General features: G+C 35.5%; 2 protein-coding genes across 4 annotated transcripts in view; both read right to left on the bottom strand.

The window, feature by feature from the left end:
- LOC125768301 (LIM/homeobox protein Lhx3-like) overlaps positions 1–22,285 on the bottom strand; it is a 91,325-nt gene that overhangs the window by 53,309 nt on the left and 15,731 nt on the right. The gene's annotated exons all lie outside the window — the stretch shown is intronic.
- On the bottom strand, positions 1,527–7,882 carry LOC125768266 (uncharacterized). Its single transcript, XM_049435669.1, has 2 exons — positions 7,190–7,882; positions 1,527–7,127 (listed from the first exon to the last, which is right to left on the bottom strand). The coding sequence occupies exons 1-2, from the start codon at positions 7,202–7,204 to the stop codon at positions 4,194–4,196; spliced, it is 2,949 nt and encodes a 982-aa protein (XP_049291626.1). The 5' UTR covers positions 7,205–7,882; the 3' UTR covers positions 1,527–4,193.

A 22,285-nucleotide genomic window follows, 5' to 3' on the forward strand; every position in this document is an offset into this window, starting at 1 on the left:
TCATTCCTAACTCGATACGAAACATTCTGGCAAAGCTTCGATGTCCGGTATTGAATGCCGCTTGCACTCCCTTCAATATTCGGGAATGCATTTGTAATCATTTTAAAAATAGAGAGCAGATTGAATTTGCTTTCCACCTGTGTACCGATTTGGAAAAGAAAACTCTCGACCATAGACTTCGTTTCCTCACCCGACACCATCTATTACCAAATGCATTGCGTGTACATATGAGTCAGGCGTAAATCCAGTCCAGTCCAGGGGTAGGAAGTGACAGCGGTTGCATCGATAAGAATACGCTAGAAGTAGAAGTCAAAGGTGTAAGTGAAAAGCATAGAGCTGATTTCTCCAAACGAGTGACTTTTATTCTGCGATCGCCGCTTGGGGTATGCTTGGAATTGGAGCGTTCTTTCTTTTTAATTTCTTAAATTGATTTAATTTTTCTGATGGAATTTCCTATCATGGTTTGGGTATTGGCATTGGTTTCGGATAACATCTCTTTGAAGGAAGGGTTTTGAGAACATCCGACTCACCGGCATCGCTGGGTAAATTTGTCCATTTTTTCTAAAGTGATGTTGCAATATACTCTTGTTTCTTCTGAATGGAAATTCAATATTTCAATTGACAAAATGAACTTTGGGAATTGTCAAAGCATAATAATCCAATTGTAGCAAAGATTAAAAATCACACATTGCCTTCAATTGCATATTTCTTGGAGCATGTGCAGTGATCCAAACTCGAATAAAGAATATTGAAATGAAATTTATGTGAAACAATATTTTATTATTATACAAAATTCAATCACTGTTCAATATTCTGATCGTGGGGATAAAGAGCTACATTTATTAACATTTGTTTTTAAACAAGCTTAACGCTCATCAAATAATTAATGCTTTGCTCGAGTAATGTTAGCAATTAGATTTTCTTCCTTGAGCAATATTTCCCTACTAGTGAAACAATGTTCATGTTAACGTCAGTAAATTTTTAGCCAACCGTAAGGCGCTCACCCATTCTGACAATTGCATTGAAGCAAGTTGTAGAGAAAGTTTCACCATATGCCGTTAAAATCGGATCTCCGTTGCCCGCAACGTCCAACCCCAATAATCAAATGACTGCAAACTTTGCCAACAAATCCTAATAGCTTGGGACAGGCTGGAAATGTACGGGTACGAGGCACGATCTCATGCATCTCAGAAGCATAAATAGAGCTTAAACTTGTTTTGCGGTTTATGAATGACGATCACTGCTTAAAATTTTACTTTTCTTAGTTTAGACGAAAATCGCGGAACAGGTATCTAAGCAAAGGTTAGAATTTCTTGCTAAAGTGCACTTTAATATTTGTTCACACATATGGCATACATGGGAAATGATGTATTTGTTATATGCAATTCTTAAATTTATATGGATTTAACAAAGTTTGATAACAAATAAGGTTACGATATTTTGTACCAATTTGTTATTTGCTGGTTCGTCCAATCAGTACGACCAGTTTCAGAATCAACAAGCTGCACAAGTTTTGCATTTCTGCATAGAATGTGTCTAAGAAACTTGCCGCACCTCAATCCAAAATGTCTATTCCAGCTATTTAAACTTTCAACGTTTCTTAAGACTTCGTGTAGGACTTAACCACTGTAAGAATGATGTTTGCGGTTTTCGTCAGTTTGTTCGTAGTGGTATGAGTATAACATACATATATCAAATTTTACCTCCAAGCCAATGTTTTTCCCAATGCAATTTTAATAGTATTTTACTTGCTTATCGTCGCCTTTTCGTGGTTCAAACAAACGTATATTCCGAAATACATATGTATACGATTCTTTATTACTATATATTCACAGCATCATGGATAATGAAAAAAAGCTATTTAGAGAGTTTTCAATGAACAAGTTAGAACACAATCAAGAAACAATTGAGTAGTCCGTATGGCTAGAGTAATAATTAATCAGATCGGTGAGTAGTTTGCAATCAAAGCCTGATGAAAATAGCTTGTGATGGCACACTGAAAACAACTAATCCATGCTATTGGTCCATTGTTTGACTAAGAAGCACTTAGTGCAACTGCAAAAGTAAACGAAAAGCGATAGTCAGGCGTGCCTCCTTTGGTTTTGTTCAGTGTACAGCCATCTCGAAACTGTATTTTGCACATCTACCGGTGAATTGCTTTCAGTAGGCCTTTTGTAATACCAGAAACAACGCTATAATAGGTGGACAAAATCAACGGTTTTCAAACGATAAATTAAAAAACAATTCTGAATTCTCCGATATTGCTTCTCCGTGCTTTTGTATTCAGTTGTTAATTAGATTTTTCTCATTTATACAAATTTTATTGAAACTAGATGCTCGCTGAAATCGTTATGTTGTATACCTACGTTATGTATACCTACTTCTTGCACACAAAATTTGACCATTCTCATCCGTCTGTATCACTCAAAGAACAATGATTGCTGATTATTTATTCCGACATCAAAGTGATCTGCATTCCAACAGTTCAAGGAACATAGCGATAAAGAAACGAGGGAACAAGGTTTCCGCAATTTACTAGCAACGAACAGTGAACGATAACGATAATAATTATTGGTACATTAGAACAATAGCTAAGTAAGAATTATTCAATATATTTGTTCGATCAAAACTACTCTATGCTTTACCCTTCTTTAGTATGAAAATCATATACGTAAACATGTATTTTTATGAACACGAGTATTACAATTTTTTACAACTTTTATTACAATGTATATTTTTTTTATGAACCGTGCATTTGTCAAAATATAGGTTTATATTTTGTTAAAAAAAATATTTTGTTAAAATATTTTGTTTTTCGATTAAATTCTGATTACTTTCGTTTGTATGGCATTACTGTAACCTCTAGATCTCGGTTAATTATTTCTTTTCGATTATTAGAGAATTAGTCTCTCATATTGCTACACCACGCCTCTAACCTGAAACTAAGTATTGTAATAGTAAATATACTGTCATTTTAAGTGTTCAACTGTAGCCATCGCTATTTGTTTGGCATATCAAACTTATTTCACGCCATAGTATTATCCTTGTAATTATCGATTACAAAAAGATTGTTGCTATGCATTTTGCTCACAAAAAAAACTGTACTATACTTGTTAGAATTACTTTTTAATTTCAAAATTATTTATTATATACATAGAATTTAAAACATTATTTATTTGAGGTTCAAATATTTGCAAATTTACTATATACACTCACATATATCAACATTTGGCGTATACCAACAATTTATGCTAGTTATGTCATATTTTAACTTAATACATACATACATGAAAAACATTTGTATATTATTTTTTTATATCGGAACTAATTCACTAACTAGTTTTACAACTACCGGACATTTTGCTTTCAAAATTGCATCTCCAGTTCATTTTCTTCCTAAACTCTATCGTACTTACATCTACTAATGCATCTATGTATCTATATAGTTGAATTGGACATCATTATACTGTATGTACGACGTTACGCAGCAAAAAATAATTAATAATTTCCCTACCGTTGTTTCGATTTTCTAACTACTCATGCCTAATCATATAAAACAAAACGATTCCCACAATTTGACAGTGTTGAAGTAATGATAACTACCTGTTAAGAAATGCCCTACAGTTTGTCGTTGAACAACGACATAATTTATCAAAGCATAAACTCTCACTCCTGCATCGTTTTAACAATGCTCTTAATGAGAACAGCTCACACCAATGGCAACAATGAAACTGGTTCCAAACATCTACCACTGATAACTGCATCCCTTCGTACATCCATTGCAGTTATGCAACACATTATACCAGCAGTTCACACCGTGGGACTTCTTACTGTCTCCATTCCACCGTATGATTTGCTCATCCGTTCCCTTTTTCTTTCTCTTTTCTCTTCAGCTCAGTATGCGTTTGTGCACTAATTGCCGGTACACGTAGAGCGATGTAATTAGAAAATTCCTTCCGAAATGATTGATGTTGCCATTAAGCAGGACATGAAAATTTCTTTATACTATTTATTGATCATCCTTACGACGGAATAGAACATTTAATGCCAAAACCCCACTTGCCGGCATACGAACCAAGGACGTTATCCTGTCGTAGTTGTCGAGTGAAGGTACAGACAGAGAGAGGGGTCAAAATTTATGTACTCATTTGTTGTTGATTTGATTAACGGTTACCGGATGAGATATGTTGCCCTTAAGTGAGTGAAGTCCTACGGAAATGTTCGCGATAGTGTGCATTTTTTGATTTGCTTAGGTGGTACGTAAGAAACTTATTCACATATCTATTAAACGGATCGTCTAAAATTTGCCAAAACCGGTCAGCACCATAAGCAAGGGGTTTGCCCTTCATTAACGCTTCTGCAGCGAAATAGTACTGGAACAGACGATGTTCAAATCTCATTTGATTATCCTCAAGCACTATCAATCCAATGTCAAGCAGGAAGACAAACTTCGGCATGTCGATTTTAGACTCCGGATAAAAGGTTAAGAGTGCTGCAAGTTCACAATGGCCTTCGTGAGCTGCCTGTTTCAATGTTTCTGCCGCCATGCGTTGTTGCCCAATGCCCATAACCTGTATCGCCCGCTGATTAGATTCATGAAACTGTTTCTCCAAATACCGTTCCAGTAGAGCACCAAAGTTCGCGATGATTGTCTTATCTTCTTGGTAAATTTCAGCCAAAAGTTTGATTTGAAACGGACTTCCGACGATCCAGTCAGCATAACTATGTCGCAGGTACTGTAACAAATTGGTAGCCTCCAAGTGACTGTTGCAGCTCCACCATCCAGTTAGGAACTCGACGCACTGATGCTCATCGAATGGCAACAGTGAAACTACTCTTGCCTGGGGTAGTGACGCTCGAAGGTGTTCCGTTTCGTGTGGCCTTGTTGCGATCAATAAGTTTCGCATACGAAACGGATATTGAAGAAACAGCTCGGAGGCTTTTTCGACGGATATTTTGTAGCGATTAATTACACTATCGTATCCATCGACCAATACGATCAATTTGCCAGTATTTAGGATCGCGTTGCGAAACAGCACCTGGCCTAGGCGAGAACTACCAGCAAAAAAGCACTTTGTCGCGTGTCGTATTGCATCTTCGACACTGATCGTGCGAGCATTTAGCTGGGTGATTTCTTCCAGTGTTTCGGTGTAGAACTTCAGGTGCATGAGGCAGATTACATGATCTGGTAGTGAACTAAACAGTCGGTCAATAAAGTTTTGCAAAAAAGTCGTTTTACCCATACCTGGCACATTTGAAAGTATCACTGCTTTATTGATCGTCAACAGCTGATCAAACCCATTTTCGTCAATTAAGCTGCGATCGCTAATAAGCGTACGACTGAAATATTGTCCTTTAAGCTGACATTGATACTTAAAACTGTACACTATAGGATCTACTTGATTCATCAGCAGCTGAGAGATAAATTCCATGTCCAGCAACTGCAGTGCTATCTCCTCCGACAGTAGATCATGTAATCGAACGCTTCGTTGTTGAAGTATGATTTTCTTTTCAAGCAGTTTTTGGCGTGATTGTCGACTCATGTCTGCAAGCTCAAATCGGTCGTAATGTATATTTTCAAGCTTCTCTGCAAAATATTCCTGTTGTACGGTACAAGCAACGTAAATGATTTTCACGTTTGTCAACACATTAAACTTGTGCCGCACGTTTCTAATTGCAGAACTACAACACTTGTCATTGGACACGATTACCATCACCTTCCTGGACACGTTTTTCAAAAATAAAGCACAACTTTCTAGATCTTCGAAATCGTGAAAACAGTGTGCATCGAACACCACGAACTGCTCTCGCAGCGTCATCAGTGCTTGTAACACTCTTGAAGCACTTACTTCTGCATTGTACGGAGCTAATACTAACATACTGTGCTGGTTAACTGTAGCCAAGAACTGTTCGATTGGCGCCAATAGTGTGTTTCGCTCAAATACGCAGCCAGATGCGGGGTTAGACTTTTGATATTCTTCCGATTTTAGTAACCATTTCTTGCCCGCGATACGGGCTCTTGAATTACTGCAGATAAGCCTCCAATCGTTGGCATTGAGAAAAAGTCCTTCCGAATCTCGTATCCATCGATCTACCTGATCGAACACAGCACGCATATATTCGTCCACTTGTTCCTTCAAACCAAACACTTCCACTTTTGTGATTGCCTCCAGCTCAATAAAATTCGGCTGATCTGTAGCTAGTAAGAGATGGTCGAAAAACTGTTCCACTTCTGTCCGTTGTACTCTATAGTCTATCCAATCCTTGGCAGGTTTTGTTTTATTAACCGCTCTGCATAAGAATCCTGGTTCAAACAACAACTTCAGCTTACCACTAACGATTAATCGATTGAGCTCGGTGATTGAGAAATCATCACTCTTCGTGATAGAGCGCAGCGTTCGTTCAAGTAAATAGCGAAATTTTAACACACAAGGATCTATGCCTTCCACAGCCACAAGAAACGATTCACGAAAAAGCTGCCGTTCCAAGTCAAATACGTCACGTATGAGTAGAGCATGAAATTCGTGAAATATTCCATTTGGGTTTATAGAAATTTTCTTCCGCTGCACCAACTGCTCTGCCAGCTTTCGGGCAACCTCGCAGATGGGGGAAATGCGATCAATTAGCTGCTCAATGAACTCAGTACAGTTTGTATTGAAACGATACAGCGACGATTCTTTACCTCTGCAGCGTACGTTCAGCGTATGAAGAAAAATATCCGTGGCTGGCTCTACCGGTTCGATAACTTTCATGACGTTCTCGTCCACCTTGAGGTTGGTGTAGATAACAATATACCTCAATCGTCCAGCCTGAAACAACTCCTCCTGTTTTAGCACCAGAAATGAATCGAAATACTTCGGCAAACTGTATTCTGTGGTTGTTTTCAGCAGATCGTCCAGAATGATGCGCTTCGATTCATCTTGCTTGTGTTTGGCCTGTACCAAGCAATATTGGTTTTCATCCAACAAGTGCATAACGATGTCATCGAATTTTCCGGCCACGGCCACTTCCACTCCTATCTCAAAACGTTTGCCACTCGCAGCTAGGCGGGAAAAATATAATGTCGATAGTCGGAGCTGATTCAGGTACCCTTCCGTACCGGATCCGGGATTTTTCTTGTAGTTTCTCTAAGAAACAACAAATTACATTATTAGCATAATGACTTTTACTAAACAGTAACAAAACTTACCCTTGATGCTTCCATTGTAGGTGTTTCAACAAGTATTCACATTCTACACAACTCTTAAATAACCATCAATGTTTTCGATTAGCCGTCCACTCCAAGTTAACACTTACACATCTGCGACAATTCCATACTATCTTTCATACAGCGTTCCTCTTCTTCTCTTTGGTACCACATGTAACAGCAATACTTTTATGATAGAGCAATCCCATTTCCGTGGCAGTTTGGTCACGAACGGTTCGAAAAACCCCGTTTCCTCTTAAAAAAAATCTTGATCGCTTTATCTGCTCAAAGAGAACAACTAATGTGAACAAAAAACAATGTTTACACAGTATTCGCTAAGAATGATCAATTGTAGTTGTCACTTGTTGACTGCCCTGTGGCAATGAAATGAATGACATGAACCCATTTGGTTAGCCAAAAATCAATGCCCATCGTTATCGCCAATTCTAATCGTTTTCTTATCTATTTCTTGCCCAGTGCCAAAGTCGCTGCGTGCTGATAAGCTTGTACGCACACTAAGTACTGCTACTGGCAGAAATTAAATGTTTTGACCATTTTTACGACCAAACGTCGAGTGCGCGTGTATAAGTGTATTTTTTCGCTCAATCGCTAATTTCGACCTTGGCTGTGTAAGAAACTATTGCCAAAACCGTATGGAGCTGTTTTTGGGATGTTATGTCTAAAGAATTTTATTTTAACTTTTTGTACTTGGATTGGGGAATGGAGTTGATACAGATCCTGCTGAGTGAAGCTATACTACCGGTTTGGCTAAATAACACACTTTAAAAAAATAATTTTACAAATTAAATTAAACAGGAATGCACACGGTAAGCAATTTATTATAATAATTAAGAGTAATACAAAAATACTGTAACTAACCAAAATTAAATTGTACATCAATAATAAATCCAATATCGTACTACTGCATCGATTGGGTAAACATTTCAAACCAATGTACTCTTTCTTGTACCATCAATATAAATGTTAAATTTATGGCACCTGCAATTTAATTTCCTCACAAAATCTGCCATATTTATTATGTTGCTAGTCTCAAGAAAACGGAACGGTAAACCGCAATCGGCTTCTCTACCGATGCCTAGTGCGATATCTATGAGTTTCTTTGCAGGCTATAAAGAAACTGTTTTTCTTTCTCGTTTTATTTCTTTAGACTGCAGTATGAACATGCTTACAAACCAAAACATTGAAGCAACCGAAAAAAACGACACAAAGATCGTAAAACAGTGCTTGAAACCAGTTAGTAACGCATCTTGCCATTATATACCATGATATATTCAACTTTAAAAGCCTAATATGTTTTCATGATTTTGCCTGCTTCATTTACGTGTCATGACAAAACTGCGACAGAATAAAAATGTCTGACAACTCTTTTTTTTACTTATACGTAGAATATTTATTTATTATTATTTTTTTTATTTATAAGGAACGGCCTGGCCGTATTGCTATGTAGCATATTTATTGTATTGTTTAAAAATGCTTAAATATATTCCAAATGCCAGACTATAAATCCAGATAAGTTTCTGTCACGTCTTATTATAAAGTTGCCATTTCTTCTATAATATGTAAATAATTTGTAGTGTAGGACTGCCACTAAAATGCTAATGTCATGAATTTAAACCCCGAAAGCGGTCAAAATCTTGTTTGAAAAACGGCAACGCTAAGCACTAATACTACTGCTGCAAACCCGTTAAGCAATCGGTGATCATAAAACATGTTGCAAGACGTTGGGTGTATGTAAAGAACAGCTTAACGCCCTAGCAAAAGACTTTTATGAGAATAATTAATATACCATTCCAAAGGTTCCTGAAAGGAGCAACGAAGAAGTGTTGGGTCAGCAAGATGCATAGGTTAGTTTCTTAAGAAAGTGAAAATCCGAAAGGGGTTTACTAGGTTTGCGCTTGGTTAAATATTTACACAGAATTTTCATCATAATTAATGCACAAGCTAAAGGATTCTGCTTGTACATTCAAACTGCAAACGAATCGCCATGTTCGAAATAGGCACCATGAAATCTGTTAGTTTCATCTGTACGACTGCAAAATAGCCCTGAGCGTTTAATGATACACAGCATATGATCATTCTCTGCTATCAGCTCTGAGTATATGACTGTTGGTATTGCGAAAACCACAAATGTGAGCGGCATAAAGTTTTTCTTAACATCCACAAGCACACAAACGGAACGAACATGGTAAGCACATAACCGGAAACTACATTAAAATTAAATTTGCTTTTACTCAACATTACGTGCAATCTTATTTGAGAACAACTGAACAGTACGGTACATATGTTGTAGTTACTCCGATGTTATATGTAATATACATAAACAAGTAACTTATTAATGTAAGCATAGGAACTTATATTTTAAACAATATCCTAACATAGACTGGCAGATGACTCATGTAAGTTAGAACCTTTCAACAATACAGTGTTCAAGCAATAGCCAACAAATATGCGAACATGGATCAACACGGTGGCTGCCATTGCCATAAATCTGATAACTTCTCGTAATGCATAGTAGAATAATGTGTAATGTGGTAATTAGATTCTTAATTAGAGTTTTAGTTTTAACAAAGTTTCTTTACCGTAACGTCCTAGGGGATAAATAAATATACATAAGAGTAAAATTTCAACAAAGCATTAACAATCCTACCTTACATTGTGTTCTGCTTCTTTAACTACAACATTTAAATGCATGAACTGGTTTTCAAATACTGAATTAGGTTTCCTCTATTATTTTCTAAAATTTCTAAAATTGTACAACCAAACATTATAATTATATTTATCCAAATTGCATTGAATGTTTTATACCACAACAACAGCATTTTCCTATTTATATTATTACCGGTAGAATATTCTCACACCACACGCTTCTTTTTTGGTTTGTGAGCCACACTAACCGAAAACAGTGCTCAACAAAGATTTAAATTGGTTGACCAAATAAGCACATGCTCAAGGGGCATACGTGTGAGAAAGTTTCTATACCTACTGCATTTGGCTCCATTTTCAACAGCACGCTTAGTATCAAAGTATTGTGGAAATAGTATACCCTTCATCGTGTATTTTCTGTAGTGTGCATACTGTGAAGTACTGTTTACGCTTCCCAATGGCACAATAATTTATTTCTGCTTATTCAAACTTCTTTTTGTCCATTTCCAACTACCTTGCACAATGTTTGATGCTAGAAATGCTTTCAAGTTGCATGTACACTCAACGAGGTATGTACAACCACCCAGCTGCCCAGCCCTGTTCCTCCATACCACAAGTTATTCTACAATATGTACAACGCCATACATTTCTAAAGCATAGCTTTGTTACAATTCACAGCCTAATCTAATAAACAACATTTATGTGTTTTGCAAATCAGAAATCTTGCTCCTTCGTATGATGTTCTGCCATCAATCGCAATCATGCTTAAGCAATAAGCAGACGAAAATTAATTTCCTTTTGAAAGCACATTTAATTAAACTTTTATGAGTAGAATCTTCGATATTAGTAACCGATTATAAAGACGCTTCTTTTCCTGCTCAAATTTACTTCCGATGGCTTATTGTTTTCTAATATCCGGTATAACATATACCGTCTAAGAAAAGGATTCTGCTCCTTTTACAGCCACCCCTGCGTCTTTGCTGACACGTTGTGCAACGAAGCATGGCATGCTGATACGTTCCAGTCACAGCCCAGCCTAAAGGAGTTGATTCTCGTTAGTTTGTTTATGCCAACGTTCTATAGCATTTTTTTAGCGACTAAAACACCCATAAGGAACTAAATATTGGGTGATTTTCGTTCCTAAATTTGCATAAATTATGTGAGAAACGATTTTCTATTTAGAGATATGTGAAATTTAATTCTGATGTGGAAACTCCTCTTAACCCACCGTTAGTAATATATAAATAATTTATAAATTCAAACGTTAAATTAGCATGCACGCCTTTGTGAATTTCAACAATTAAACATAAACTTTCTTGATGCAGAAACTGTTACGATCATTATAAAAGACTTGTGCCATACTTCGTTTGTCGTACGCATGTGGGCTGTAGATACGCTGACTTCATGTTTCCCTATACTGTTGCATTGCACCTTCTGGCCTGTGCGTGTGAGTGATAGGTATCTGTTATTGATATTGTTTAATTATATCAATGATAAGGTCCAGCACAGAAACAAAGGAGTTAATTAGATTAAATTATCCCGCAGGCAGTGCTTTGATTTATAAATACCGGCGACTGGAGGATTTTCTTAGTTTACGTATTGGTGAGCTTTCTGTCGCTCTCTTACCAATGCTCTTCCATCCCATACCTATCGTACTGGTTACTTCCGTTGGCTCATTCCACTAAATACCCTGACGAATATTGCATTCCGGTAAACCCTGACGTCTCAATGCCTCTATTGAAGTGAACCGCAATGCGGTTCTCAATTATTAATATTATTGATAATTATGTGCACCGATAAGACGGCCGGAATCGGTCTAATGCTTCTAATACCCTCGAGGGGAAAGTTTGATGGCAGAGAGAGCATAAACGGTGCGGTAGGTCTTGTTATGCTGTCCATCGAACAATCCTTTACTCCACCTTCGTTAACCTTTCTTGCCTTTAGTGAAGCTTCAATCGTGCCAGTCACATAACGTAAGAATAATGCAGGTATAGTTTGCCGGAAATGCAGCACACGGGATTCTTGACAAGCAGGAAGGTATCGTTTGAAACGTCTCTATGGCGTCATTTTGCATCTAAAACGGCGTTCTATTCGTACGGTGACATCGTTTTTGACATCCTTACTAATTAGTTTTCCTTTCATTTATATTCTTTATTCATCTTTCTTGCTTATGTTTCAATAAACTGCTCAAGTTGAAATACAGTTCCTTCACTAGTCGAATATAAAGATTCTTATACGCAACGTACAATGTTTGCAAAATGCTTAAAATAACATGAACGATTATTAAATTGATGATAGGTCTATTCAAAATGTAAATAAAAAATGTTATGAAAAAAATGTTTTGTTGGTTTTCGTAAAGGATTTAAAGGTTTTCTAGATAGAATCCTATTCTGCACACCTGTCAACAATGCGATTTCATGATTGCATGATGAATGCATGATTTCAAAACAATGGCATTTTAATATATGTAGGGTAAGTGGAGCAGTTTAGTAAATAAATCATTGAAACGACCACATTAGTCAATTGTGAATGACACGTGTTACCCTCGATGCGTGTTTACAATATGTTTTGAATCATAAACCCGAGGAGATGTTTTTGGATCAAATAATCATCACTGTTGCTGCAAGACTCTGTAATAAATTTTATCACGCAGACAAATACATAAGCAAAAACCCTAAAATAGCTACTAAAATGATAACTGATGCCAAAACGAAAAGTACACCTAAACATGCAATCTACCATGAAAACATAATGCGAAAAAATTTTTTTAGAACGATGAACACCACTGGGGCGCCGGTACCACACGACAGAACCGGGTATCAAATCCCATCCGAACGTCCCCCGTAGCAAGGATTGAGCATCAGTCTATGTGGTAAAATCCAGTCTTGATACGGCTTGACCGCTATTAGGAAACAAAACAAAAAGCGATGAATCAATTACATACGAACATAAACAAATGACTTTTTTTCGAGTCGAAACGAACTTTTATTTCTTAATAATATGACATGTGCTATACAAATTTTGCGCCCTACATTCTTCAATTTACACAACTTAAATGACATCAATGGTTATCAATTCATTTTCACAGTCTATTTTATTAGCAATGAAAAAAATCAACCGAAATCATATAATATAAATCCGTTTCTATTCCTATTACTTCCGTTTCTATTTCCTATTACATTCCATCCATTACAACCAAATAGAAATCCATTCACAGTTAGAAAAAAGGTAAATAAAAACAGGAAGGTAAGATTGTGCTTTAACTTTTCTTCTGATTTATAGCTACTCTGCGCAATAAAGTAATTGTAGTGTGTATTATGTTTATGTCATTTTATGTTCGTTTTAAAGTTGAATGTCTTTGTACTTAATGCAATTTAAGTATAGTAATGATTGTTGTAGAGAGATAACTAACAAGATTCAACTGAATAAAGTATCCAAATATAACGATACATTCACATTCATCATTACATTCAACACACAGGAATTTAGTTCGTATTGATATTGTTAACAATGCATATTTTCAAGACTGTAAACTAAAGAGAAGAACCCTGTGTCTTAAACCTAATATGATATGAGCTTTTTGCAATTTTTAATCACTTTTGTAAATATTATATTGTCAACATTTTTAATTTAATGTCTGCAATTAATGCTATAGAATGTCTAAACAATGTCTTTATTAAAATAATGGTAGCCAGATATAAAACATTGCATAATTCTTGTTTATCCAAAATCTTGAAAGCTTTTAATTCACAATCATTTTTCACTGAACATAATCAAACAGTTAAAACATATGAGCTATTCGTTTTGAAATTTATTTCATTAGCATGTTGTGAAGTAACCGAAATTTTACAACAACAATATTTTACTCATCCTGTCTCCTGTACTAAAAGGAAAACAACGCTCAGCATAAATCGTTGAGGATTTTTGAGGATCCATCACAGGGAATAACCAATAAAGACCGAACCAACTGGAAATTGTTAAAAGGAACGCAACAATCGAATAAATTGACTAAAATTAACCGGTCAATTACACAAATCAAATCGACCTCTCCTTATTTTCTTCGATCTGTCTCAGTGCTTTCCGCAAGAGACTTCTAAAGGCCGGTAGTTTGTCTGAACGATTTTTTTTATCTACGTATTGAAGAGTCAGCTAACGAGCTTGAGATGAATTCTGAAGTTTTTGAAGAGCAGAAATGTACAAATCTGCATGATGGTATAACTGGCAAGAAAAAAGATAAAAGGTTTGAGAGAAATTGCACGCAAATCGATAGAAACCGTCAAATTGAGCTGAAAAATTAAACGGAAACTAATCATGTTTCATGTACGATATCCAAAATACTATGGCTAATTTCATTTTTTCTAAAACACGGATTTTTTTAAGATTATTTTTTGCGTTCATCTTTCTTCTTCTTCTTCTTTCTTCTTTGTAGCATTAAACCTTGGAAGTCTAGACAAGCCATTTCTTAATTCTTTTCTGGTACCCGTACCAGAACAATCAAGCCAAGGGGGAATGGTGAAAGCATACGGAAGACCTTCGTAGTAAAACTGAGTCGAATAATCCATAAATAGCAAACATGATGGAGTAGATTGTTATGCCTAAAAGAGATACAGAGATGGAGGTAAAGTTCTGATGCGATTTACCACCTGTGCTGTTGTGCTAAAACCCAGGACCACAGCGTTGCCCTATCTTTGTTTTGAACAAATCTATTTTCCTTCTATGCAAGAATTAAAATTGGTAAAGGTAATTTAAAATTAAGGGTTAATTAACTACTTTAATTCTTTAACTCTGCTTAATTAACTTAAAAGAAAGCACATAAGACTTTCAAATCCCCCATACTTTCGTTAAGAGTAATAAGTAAGCAATGCCTCGCAACAAGGCATTGATTTGGTATGCAAAAGATTTAATCCAAAAACATTTATTAAGAACATTCCCTTCCGTATCATGCCGGGGTCATCTTTGAGTCCCATACGATACATAACAGGGCAAAAATTTGCAATCTTGTCTGTAGTTTGCCTAAGAAGAACCATTAGAATGCTATCCTTTCTTTACTCAGCACGAAACGCCTTTTAACGACAGATTTTGCAGTGCAAAGTGGTGCTCAAGCCAATGTTAAGATTCTTGCTCTATGACTGGGAAAGGATCACAAAAGGATTATTCTAAACTATCAACCTACGACAAGAAGTTCCCGGTAGTGTTTCAACCGTCACTACATGCTAAAAACCCAGGTTGTACCGATATAATTATGATAAACTTGGCAATCTTTCCATGTTCTTAATTTTCTGAAACCTTTCCTAAGAATAAATCTCCGGACGCAATCAGTTTCACCATAGGACCCGAAGCTAAAGAAGCTTTTAGCAATAATGAAGATTAATTAAAACAGCCATCGAAGGAAAGATGTTATCACAAATTGACCCACCTTGTAGCTAGGTAGTCAACCAATGAAAGATAGATGTATGGAAATAGATTTTCATTAGGCTTTTTTCACTGAACACATAGTTCTCAATAAACAAAACAAAATATATAAAATCATGTGAAATACATTTTTTTTAGATTGTTTACGTTATTAAATGATTTTATATTTTATGAGGGGCAGCCCGGCGGTGCATGTGATAAACGGAGCTAATTCCACACGACAAGACCGGGCGTCAAATTCCATCCGGATCGTTCCCCAAAGCAGGGATTAACTATCCAGTTAAGTTGAAAATTTAAGTCTACTAAACCAGAAAAAATGGCCGGTATGACCTTAGAGCCCGTTAAGCCAAGACAGAGACGATTTTGATAATTGTTGAACGATGGAGAAGGATTCAATAATTGTTGATAGGGATTTATTAACAAAATGTTTATCTATTTATCTATATATATGTATATAAAATTCTCGTGTCGCGATGTTAGTGAGCATACTCTTCTTAAACTACTCTTAAACACAAGAGATTTATTTGTGCAAATTTTATTCAATAAAACGTAAAGTAAGTGATAAGTAAGTAAAAAGCAAAATAAGTGTGTGAATAATTAAAATATGTGGAATCGGCGCCTTACACGGCAGGACCTGGTATTAAATCCCAATCAGCAAGGAAAGCCAGGAATGCCTACTAAAGTGCCAGAAAAGAAGAAGAAACATGCATTGATGGGAAATATCATTTCGATCAAGAAATGGTAATAATATTAAAAAAAAATATTGATCAACGATTTTCTCTAGTCGCCAAGATTGAACATTCAAAATGTTTGCCATAAAACTTTAATTACAAAATACATATTTAAGGGCAAAGCTAGGTTTCCGTGGTAAGCTAGTATATTTATACTTTTGCCAAACTGTCTTTTTGTTTTGTTTTTGTTTTGTCTTTTATCGTTTAAGTGTAAACAAAAAAATAATTGTCTATCTGCACAGATTCGACAAAAAACGAGGAAAATTAGCCTTCAAAGTTTAGGATGAAGAACTCTTTGGAATGTTCAACAAACGGATAATACATGCTTTACGTTTTTGGGTTAAAACAATCAAGACGTTTTTCGATTTTTTTATCTTTAGAGCTTTTGAAAAAGTTGTAGTTTTCCACTGTTTCCTTTTTGTATTTCTGACGTTGTTGAATGCAGCTTAGATAATACTATTTTTACTAATTCATTTATGTGTTCGATGATAAATTGTTGCTTAAAAATTGATACAAAAGTTTTAAATCAACAGCATGTTTTTAAGTGATGATTAATGTATATTCACGGATATTAATTTTTTATTCTACGACTATTCTAAGGTATGTGTGTTTATTATTATTTTTTTATTCGTGTAGAACGGCCTGGTATGTTTATATTAGTTCCATAATTATTGTTTATTACAGAATGATCGATATCATTTTTCTGATATGCTAAACATATTGCCTATGGAATTTTTTGAAATGGATATTACAGCACACATTTTAATGAAATTCACACGTATTGTGGAAATTCATATTCAATATAGTGACTGCTTGCATTGACGAAATGCTTATTTGTTATTGCTTATTGTTTTTCAACAAGCATTAATATTTTCCCTTCGAATATATTCGCAAGCAACAAAATACACATCGTTCTAAGGTACTGCTTAATACTGGAAAAAAATCATTTGCCACAAAATATTAGATTTTGCAAATGTCTGTTACCGACATGATAGGTTGTTAAGGTTGTTAATCACAGTTCATCAAGATACTATATGAAAAATGATTCTTTGACACGTACGATGCTACTTTTATTTGAATCGTTGTGCAGCTTTGCAAAAATCAGGATTAAAAATTGATTTTTTCACCAACTCGCCAGATTCAGTAACCTGTGTGTTTAATATCGTTAAAATCATTTATCAAGCTATGACTATTAAGCTCTTTGAGAATCCGCTACAGATTATAATGTTGTGTCACGTCTTTGCACGCATATTCATAAATAATCTTTCCTTTTAAATGTTTCTTTTTTTAAGAACGCTAACTTTACCTAGGCAAACCTAAGCGATTTGAGTATGCTTTTTACCAGCCAACATTAGAATAATAAATCGCTACTGAAATACAATATAAGTAGCACTTTCTTGGACTGCACATTGAAACTATTTTGTTGGCATAATCGAACAAACACCGCGGTTGCAATATAAATGCAATCAGTGCTAATTCACTGTTCAATTCATCTTCGATCTTCATTCAACAGGCACATCAATTACTCACCACTTATCTTCGTTTGTCTCAAATGTCATCCAGAAGGCTTTTGCAATCAGACGGATTCGTTAGGATGAGAGCTCAAATAAATCTCTGTTATGTTAAGAATCCTTTCCGACTCTGCGGTACACAATGGAACTCGAATGATATAAAGGTATAGATTCAAAGGTAGGAGTAAGAAATAAAGATCATTGTTTAAATTATTTAAGCTTGTCGATTCACGGGATCATTTGGTAAAAAGCAATACTCCAATGCACGAGCAGCAACGGCAGGAATAACAAAAAGCTTAAAACACAAACAACCATACAATCAGCAGCAATAGCAAGGCACCAAGGCTGGGGAGGCTAAGACATTTCCTACCGCCAAATAGTATTGGATGGCAGTGGATGGTTATAAAAATTCACCGTTAAATAATGCATGACCAATTCCATTTGGTATTTTTCTCTCTGGATCCTACGAGCTTTTACAAGCGAAGTTCATACGTAGAAAATTCCTTCGACCACCGGCCACCTCCGGTTGTACTCACATGGGGCTCACCATTTCTTTTGTCTATTATGATTATACACGTTTACTCATCCGACCAATCGAAAAAATGGTTGATCTTGGGTCGGCGTGTACAAAACAAACTTACAACGTGATGCTTCTCGCGAAAAGCATCCTGGCATCAACCGAAGCCAGCTCATGATTTTATTTCATTTTAGATTTTTATAGCTGTTGTTACTGCTTGTTCTGCTCACATTACGACTGGTTTTGAAAAATACACCAAATATGCGGTTAACCGGTAGCTATACCTCTTAGACTATCGTCCACATCGATGCAAAGTCGATGCGGCGATAAAAAAACTGTAGTGGTCAATTAGATTTATTGAAATCTTTTACATTATTTATAGAAGCAGCTGGCCTGTAAATCAGAATGCCTTTCTTTCCATTCTGCCACATAGAAGATGGAGGTAATATATTCCGCTGACCTCTTATTCCATCGTGAATTCGATTATGATTGCAACATTGCTCTGTGACCGGCGAACTCGGAAGGAAGATCCTTTCAGGATGTTTTCTTATTTTACGACTGTAGTGTTTTGCTTTGGTCACCCGACCAGGTGTAATAACCTACCGTGGAGCCATAAATAACGCGCCTGTACATTCACTTTTCTCCCATTTCTATCAACCAGCTCAGGCTAACTTTACTTACAAGCTTAACATTTACACTCTTTCTATCAAAATGAGATCCAAACGCGCACGGTAATACAATTTGGAGCTCTACCATGATTTTATACTATGTTTCATTGCAAATATAATTATAGTAACATGTGGGCCGTGTGTAGGCCTGCTTCAAGCTCAACAATAACCGCTTCAAAAGAAGCATCCAAACTAAGAGAATTACATTTAATTCGATGTTAAAAGATTCCATTACTAACACGTTGCACATAAAAATAAAAATTTGATATTACAAGATCACATCGTAACGTCATGAAAAATTCATCAATCACCAACGTATGGAAGAACCTGTTCAACAAACATGCTGGAACTTATGCCTTCGAACTGAAGTAAAATCATTGCCACTTTCCTCATCTAAACTTTCTTTATTTTTCAACTGTCTATATTGAACGTTGCATATTTATATTTTGTAGAGGATGTATTTTTTTCTAAAGAATATTACTATGGCACCTGTTTTACACATCAATATAGAAAGGTTATTTACCTCCGTTCACGATAGGTACCCGTTTCGTATCCCTAATGATCAATCTGTTTGACATGCAAAACTTCAGTTCAGTTGCAACTTTTAATAATACGTTACTTACAAAAGTACTGCTCGCTTAATGTGTCCTTTTTTTTGCTCGGTCAGAACGGCCTGGCCATATCAAGACTTATTTTACCGCGTAGCAGGATAGTCAGTCCATGCAGGGGGAGACGGTCCAGATGGGATTTGAACCCCAGTCCTGCTGCGTGGGGCGGCCCCGTTTATCACGTACACCACCGAGCCTCCCCACTTCATGTGTCCTATTGTAAAAACAAATATATTGAATACCCTTTTCTACCCCCCCCCCCCCCCCCCCATCCGGATCGTATACCGGTACCTATTATGCTGATTCTGGTAAATAAAGTTCAGGAAAGCCGGAAATGTCAGGCCACAAGACCTATTGAAGTTGTTGTACCACAAATAGAGAAGTTGTAACATAACACTTGAAGATACAGAATATCCCGCGGTTATAAATTAAGTTAATCATTCATAATTCATGAAATATTTCAACATCCAATAATTTTGGGTTAGAGTCCTGTATCATTTGTGGTACCATAGATGCTCCCGAGAAATACATATATTGAGAAATACGAAGTATGGAGCAAATGACACTATTTTCTTCATGTCCAAGATATTTGGCAATTTACTCAAGCACTTTGACTTTACTGAAAATTTGGCAACATTAAGGAAACGATTACGTTATTTTTAGTAGAATAAGTAATTTTATGTTAAATCTTGTTAAGACGATCAACGGCAGACTCGAAATTAAAAAAAGTCACATTTTAAACATTTTTTCTTTGTTTTTATGAAGTCTTTTTATTTAAGGTATGAACATAATATATGTATATCTGTGTATTTCGATAAAATATTTCCAATATTTTAAAGGTATTTTATATTATATTGGATATAAATTTTCGATTTGCATCATGATATTAGTTAAAAGATGTTTAGATAGAAGCTGTAGTCCACAAAAAACAATAAGAAATTACAAAAATTAGTTATTGTAAACCACTTCAAACCACAAATAAACTTCTTGTTTCATCTTCTCCAATTAAAGTAAAATAATTTTAGCAATAATTACTTTGTCAAATTTAGAATCAGATAATAATTACAACGGCTGTACTATAACCTGGCTGATTGTTGTATGATAAACAAATAAATTTTATTAAGAAGTAACTAAAATGCTTACGCAAATCTATATACCGCGTAAAGTATTCCAAAATGTTTCGAATATTCCTATGCAAAAGTATACCGTTCAGACCAGACCATTTCATCATTATAATTCAACATCTAAATGAAATTTGTTGATAACTTTTATCAATAACCCGCAACTTCACAATGTATAATGTACACAGTGAGTGTGTTTAAAGGCAATATTGGCCAGATGGACAGCCAAAAAAAATCTAAACGACCCAATCATCCAGTATGAAACACCAGCTGTTACATTATTGCATTAAAATTACCGTCCTACTTCTAAGCTTGGCTCTATACCCTGGATAAATTGTTTAGGCCCGTTTCTTTTACAGCTATTCCCATGCTATTCCAAGATTTGTTTACTGATGTACTCCTTCCAGCATTCCTCCACCAACAAATGTAATTGAACAAATATTTAAATTAATTTGAATTACCAACACATTTTTTTAAACACTGATTATAATGATTTCGTTTATGGATCATGTTTTTCGCGAGTTCATTTGGTGTTCTCAATATAAAAAAATAAGAAATGTATGCATATAATTTTAAATTTCATTTAAAAATGAATCATAAACATGTTCATAGAAATTTGACTTGAATTTTTTGTTTATGTTTTTCAATCAATGTTTCCATTTTAATGTTTTGCACATGCATTTTATTTTATATCACAATAATGTAATAAGATTTTAAACAATTCAGTAATACTCAAGGATGAAAAGTTGTTCTAAGGCAATAATTGTTCGATAGAACATTTAGAATGTTCCGACAGCTCAAATAGTATGCATAAACGAAACATACGGAGGGGCGGTAAGAACATTGAGGAAAAATGGCTCTAACTCGTGAAGTAACGGTTTCACATTCATTATGCATGAAAAGAAGCTGCATGCATGAATGGACAAATGTATCATCCACAAGCCGTGAATCAAAAGAAATTATTCATCGCTTACTCCTTTCAGATGTCAGACCCAGCGACTCCCATTACCCTTCCATGCACATTTTCTCTTTGCTTATCCCTTATGCTTTTTATGATTATTTGAAATTTTTACAGATGTCCTTGTTCTTGTCGTAACGATATATGATAATGGATCTACAATAAAAAAAAATGTTCCATACAATGTTTTGTTACTACGCGCAGCAAGCCTACTTAAATGAGATAAAATAACAATGCAGCAGTACTCCTTTTCCAGTTCTTCCTTCGATCACAAACAAGCATTTTCAATATGCAGAGTAAACGTTAGCTTATGTATGTATGGCTAAACACTAGTACATATTTGGAACTAATGTTAATCAGTTAAGTATTAAATACTAGTGCCCAATAAAACGACAAAATTGTTAACAAAGCTAGAGTAAATAAAAAGAAATATAGAGGGTAACTAAGTCAAAGCATTATAATAAGTTATTGATTTTTTCAATGAAATTTGTAAGTTTATGTTTATATTTACCTGATTTATTCTGTTTATAGTTGTTGTTAGCTGCATTCAAAGTTTTACGCATTCCTTTGAGAGAAACATTATTTTCCGCGTAAATCTATTTCATCAATCATACGTTAAAGGACCAGCTATTTCACTAAGACCACAAATATAACCCATTTGATTAGCTCGGTCAGAACTGCTGTGTAGTACTCACTAACATTAAGACACCCAGTATATACACCAGACCACCGACAAACTGCTTCTGCACTTATCGATGATGGTAAAGAATCTGGTTTTCAAGTGTTCGCTGGATCTTCCAAGTGCTTGGCGGGTTGGGACCTTTTAAGAAAACGGCAAGGAGAGTGCTAATGTTTTATTCACCAATTTTAAGAACACAGCAAAACAGCTCATAAATATCGTATCAAACG

The sequence above is a fragment of the Anopheles funestus genome, chromosome 3RL (assembly GCF_943734845.2).
Source record: "Anopheles funestus chromosome 3RL, idAnoFuneDA-416_04, whole genome shotgun sequence".
Taxonomy (NCBI): Eukaryota; Metazoa; Arthropoda; class Insecta; order Diptera; family Culicidae; genus Anopheles; species Anopheles funestus.